General features: G+C 28.2%; 6 protein-coding genes across 6 annotated transcripts in view, besides 4 other annotated features; 3 read left to right on the top strand and 3 right to left on the bottom strand.

Annotated features, from left to right (window-relative positions):
• Positions 1 to 61, bottom strand: part of EDI_302400 (glycoside hydrolase, putative) — a gene marked incomplete at both ends in the record, with an annotated part of 1,656 nt that extends 1,595 nt beyond the window's left edge. Inside the window, 2 exons of the mRNA XM_001733329.1 lie at position 1; positions 56 to 61. The exon at position 1 is cut by the window's left edge and continues 1,595 nt beyond it. Of these exons, the coding sequence (XP_001733381.1) occupies position 1; positions 56 to 61 (7 nt within the window). The remainder of the gene's footprint in view (positions 2 to 55) is intronic.
• Positions 62 to 162: 101 nt separating this feature from the next.
• EDI_302390 (uncharacterized protein) lies at positions 163 to 1,113 on the top strand (the record flags this gene model as incomplete). The annotated part of the gene is made up of 1 exon (XM_001737395.1): positions 163 to 1,113. One exon carries the CDS (start codon positions 163 to 165, stop codon positions 1,111 to 1,113), a length of 951 nt encoding a protein of 316 aa, XP_001737447.1.
• Positions 1,114 to 1,148: 35 nt separating this feature from the next.
• Positions 1,149 to 1,233: a microsatellite.
• A 29-nt stretch (positions 1,234 to 1,262) lies between these two features.
• On the top strand, positions 1,263 to 1,955 carry EDI_302380 (vesicle-associated membrane protein, putative; the record flags this gene model as incomplete). Its single annotated transcript, XM_001737394.1, has 1 exon — positions 1,263 to 1,955. One exon carries the CDS (start codon positions 1,263 to 1,265, stop codon positions 1,953 to 1,955), a length of 693 nt encoding a protein of 230 aa, XP_001737446.1.
• A 118-nt stretch (positions 1,956 to 2,073) lies between these two features.
• Positions 2,074 to 2,095: a sequence feature (AT_rich).
• Positions 2,096 to 2,101: 6 nt separating this feature from the next.
• On the top strand, positions 2,102 to 2,636 carry EDI_302370 (uncharacterized protein; the record flags this gene model as incomplete). The annotated part of the gene is made up of 2 exons (XM_001737393.1): positions 2,102 to 2,567; positions 2,623 to 2,636. 2 exons carry the CDS (start codon positions 2,102 to 2,104, stop codon positions 2,634 to 2,636), a joined length of 480 nt encoding a protein of 159 aa, XP_001737445.1.
• A 121-nt stretch (positions 2,637 to 2,757) lies between these two features.
• Positions 2,758 to 2,785: a sequence feature (AT_rich).
• Positions 2,780 to 3,124, bottom strand: EDI_302360 (uncharacterized protein; the record flags this gene model as incomplete). Its single annotated transcript, XM_001737392.1, has 1 exon — positions 2,780 to 3,124. The coding sequence occupies one exon, from the start codon at positions 3,122 to 3,124 to the stop codon at positions 2,780 to 2,782; it is 345 nt and encodes a 114-aa protein (XP_001737444.1).
• A 20-nt stretch (positions 3,125 to 3,144) lies between these two features.
• Positions 3,145 to 3,202: a sequence feature (AT_rich).
• Positions 3,203 to 3,347: 145 nt separating this feature from the next.
• EDI_302350 (uncharacterized protein) lies at positions 3,348 to 3,992 on the bottom strand (the record flags this gene model as incomplete). Its single annotated transcript, XM_001737391.1, has 1 exon — positions 3,348 to 3,992. The coding sequence occupies one exon, from the start codon at positions 3,990 to 3,992 to the stop codon at positions 3,348 to 3,350; it is 645 nt and encodes a 214-aa protein (XP_001737443.1).
• Between the last annotated feature and the right edge of the window lie 19 nt (positions 3,993 to 4,011).

Below are 4,011 nucleotides of genomic sequence, written 5' to 3'. Positions count from 1 at the left end.
TCTATTATTTTATCTCACGAACATGTTTCTAATCCAATTTCATATTCATCTTTACCAACATTGACTCTATCTACAATCGAACCTCAATTATTTAAAAAAATAATTCAATTCTTACCAAACAAAGATAAAAAATCATTGTCATTAACTTCTAAAAGGCTTCATATGATTCTTTCTTCATTAGTCATATCACCCTATAGTGCTTTTCTTCCAACTACATCATCAATTCAAATGGAAAAAGAAGAACAATACCCTCCATTACCTCAACCACAACGAATAGATGGACATACTAATTATGTTCGGTCATTAGATATTTCTTCAAATCTTAGATATTTTATTAGTGGGGCAAGTGATAGAAAAGTACGGTTATGGACTTTACCAAATCCATCAACTAAAACATCTCAAGTATTCAGTGGGCCAAATAGTAGTGTTGTGTCTTCTTCATTTATTGATGAAACATTAGCCATTGCATATAAATGTGGAACTGTGAAATATATACCAATTGCTGAACCTGATAGATTGTTAACATTCGATATTGTTGGTGGTAAAATAGAAGGTTTTCTCCCATTAACTGGAACAGCGTTCGTAGCATGGGGAGACAAAGTCCAATTAATTAATTACCATCACCTTCACCAAGCAATTCTATTTACCTACAGTGAACACCTTAGGAAAGTGTGTTCAGTTAAACCATTAGGACCAAGGTTTATTTCAACTTCATCAGACAGATCAATTCATATCTGGGATCCTAATTTACCAATACCAACTATAGAAAAGATTAGAAATGTTAGAACATTCAATGCATTAGAAATACTTGACGAACACACTTTTGCTACTGGCGGAGAGTCTGTTGTTCATATTTGGGATGAACGTAAAGTGACTGATCCAATTGAAGTACTAAACATCGATTCAAAAGTAAGTTGTTTAAATTATTCTAACGATAAATTATATATTGGAACTGATAAAACAGTTGTAATTCGTAGTGGTACACATTGGGCTAATGAACAAAATTTAGTTGTAGATGACAAAAATGGAGTTTCAGCAATTAAAGCATTAGGAAATCTGACAATAGCAGGTTTTAGGGATGGAGGGATAGATATGTGGAATTTCTCTATGTAATATAAAACAAATTTTATGTTATTTTGTGTTATTATTAAAAAAAATTTTTAAAATAAAATAAAAAAGAAACAATCATCTAAAAAATAAATATAAAAGAAAAAGAAAATTTAATAGAAAAATCTTAGAACTAATATCTTAGAAAAAAGAAAATGTCAGGTAAAATTTATTACGGATGTGTTGGATATAGAAAAACAATTCTCTCTATGTCCAGTAGCATTTCTCTTGGTACCCTTAGTGCTGCCATTGATGCTATTGTAAATCAAATCGGTCCTAATTCATCTCCAAAATCATCATCAAAATATGATCGTTTTCAACTTCAATTAGTTGTAGACAAAGAAATATTTGCATTATGTGTTTGTGATGATACATTCCCAATGAGAGAATCATTTGTTTTCTTAGAGGCAATAAAAAAAGCTTTTATTAGTCAGTTTGACCAATACACTATTTCTATTGCTGGGGCATTAGAAATGTCTTCTTTCAATCAAACAATTAAAAACTTAATGGATAAACACAATGACTTCGATAATCATCAATTTAATAAAATTAAAAGAGAACAAGATGAAACACAAGCTATTCTTAATAATGACATAGATAAAATGTTAAAACGTGGTGATGTTTTAAGTGACTTAGAAGATGAAACAAGTCATCTTGTTGAATCAGCAGATGGATTTAAGTCTTCAGCAACTCGATTAAAACGTGCTATGTGGTGGAAAAATATTAAGTTATACCTTATTGCGGGTGCAATTCTATTAATTTTCTTATTAGTTCTTCTTTGGGCAGGATGTGGAATAACATTTAGTCGATGTATTCCAGACAAGGGAGATAACACAGGAAGTCAGTAAGATAAACTATTCAATTGAGTAATTTTATAATTATCAAATTTAGTTTTTTTGATGAGAATTCATAAATTTGGTTTTAATATCTTTTTTATTATTATTTTGTTTTCTTCTTCTTTTGAACTTAAAAATATTTTTATTTTATTGGTTACATGTCTCTTCAACCTCTTGTAGAAGAACTTCAACAATTATTCCCTTTTGTTGATCCTGAAATTATTAAAACTGCTTTAATTGATTGTAATTACGACAAAAATGCATGTGCTGAATTATTATTTATGGCACAAGAAAATGGATCAAATGAAGTCCCAACATTTATTGATCCAACTGTTGATCACCACCAAGACGTCACATTAGTTTACAAAGACTCTGTTGTAACAATAAACCGGGACCAAATGGTTGGTGACTCTAATCCAACAAATAAACCTCGAGCCAATACATTAAATGAAGAGTATAAAAAAGCTGCTGCTGAAGATGAAGAAGCAGCAGAAAAAGGAATTATTCCATCAACTGTCATGATTGATACTGAAGAAAAAGCTTATGAAAAAAAACAACGTAAACACAAACATCAAGGCAAAAGAAAAGAGAAGTACTCACTTCTAGATTCAGAAGTTAGAGATGGTTTGTTTTTATTTTTTTAAAAACCACTTTATAACATTTACAACTCATTATTTAGATGGTGATTTTTAATACCTCAACATATTAAAACAACCTTACTATTGCTAGAACAAATAATAAAATAATTCATACCTTTATTCTTTTACCTTTTTTATTTTATATGAATGAAACAAGAACAAATACCATCTCATTCAAATTTATTCAATTTTATTATTTTAAAACCCACCAACTTGATTCATCATAGCATCAATAACATCTCCATCTTGTAAACCAAGATCTGAAGCAGTTTTGTCTGGTGTAATTCTTACACCATCAGAAAGAAATCTAACACTTGACATATTTAATCCTTGTTTATTACAAAATGCTTCCATTAACTTCTTTAATGGAGTATTTTTCTTAATTTTGAAGAAGACTTCAGTTGAGTCTTGAGTCACTACTTTTAAATTGATCTGTTCATTATTAACAGGTTTTTCTGTTGTTTTAGTTGGTTCATCTTTTACTGGATCTTTTGCTGGTTCTTTAGGGGTATCTTTAGATGGTGAATGTTGTGCGTCAGACATAAATTTGTTCTTAAAGTTCCTTTTTTTATTTTTCTGATTTTAGAAATAATTATGAAACATATTTTTAAATATATTTATCCTATTTTTAGATACACTTTTCTACTAATTCTTTTCTTTTTACTATTTTAAACTAATTCATTTCAAAACCCTTGCATAAAAAAGTAAAAACAAATTTCTTTGATTGAAGTTTTTGAATAACAAAAAAAAAGTAAATTAAGTAAAATTAATTGACAAGATTATTAAGAATATCCAATAATTGAAGAATATCTATTTTTTTACCACGATAAAGATTTGGAGGAGGAAGGATGTAAATCAATTCTTTAAGAATATCTTTATTGAGTTCAGGTTTGATTGGTTTCCAATTGAAATGAGAAAGAGAAGAATCATCAGAGATTTGATGATCATCAAAAGATTCACCAATAGAATTTATTAAACGATGAGAGATAAGGAAAAGATTAGTATCTTTTGGTTTAGGAAGATGATTAAATTTAAGAAGAATAGCATTTTTCATATAAAGATCTAAATCAAAATCACCATAAGATTTTAAAGCATTTGGGATAAAACGAGAAGGAGTAATTAAATTAAGGAAACGATAATAAGCTTTAATAATAGGAAGACTATTAGGATAACGTTTTAAAGCAAGTTGAAAGAGTTTTAAAGAAGCAGTTTTTCTTCCAAAGATAAAATATTCAATTTCAGTAGCAACAATAAAAGCATAAGGTTTTAAATTAGATTGAATATCAATAAAAAATTTTCTAAAATCATTAATTTTATAAGCTTTAGCAGCAATTTTTAATTTAAAAATTTGTTCTAATTCAGATTGATTATTTAATAAAGAAAGTGCTTTTTCAATATTTCCTTGAATCATTAAACAAAATGATTGATAT

The sequence above is a fragment of the Entamoeba dispar genome, genomic scaffold (assembly GCF_000209125.1).
Source record: "Entamoeba dispar SAW760 scf_1105229460605 genomic scaffold, whole genome shotgun sequence".
NCBI lineage: Eukaryota > Evosea > Mastigamoebida > Endamoebidae > Entamoeba > Entamoeba dispar.
Note: the sequence above shows the minus strand (reverse complement) of the source record. Positions and strands in the feature narration are given on the sequence as shown.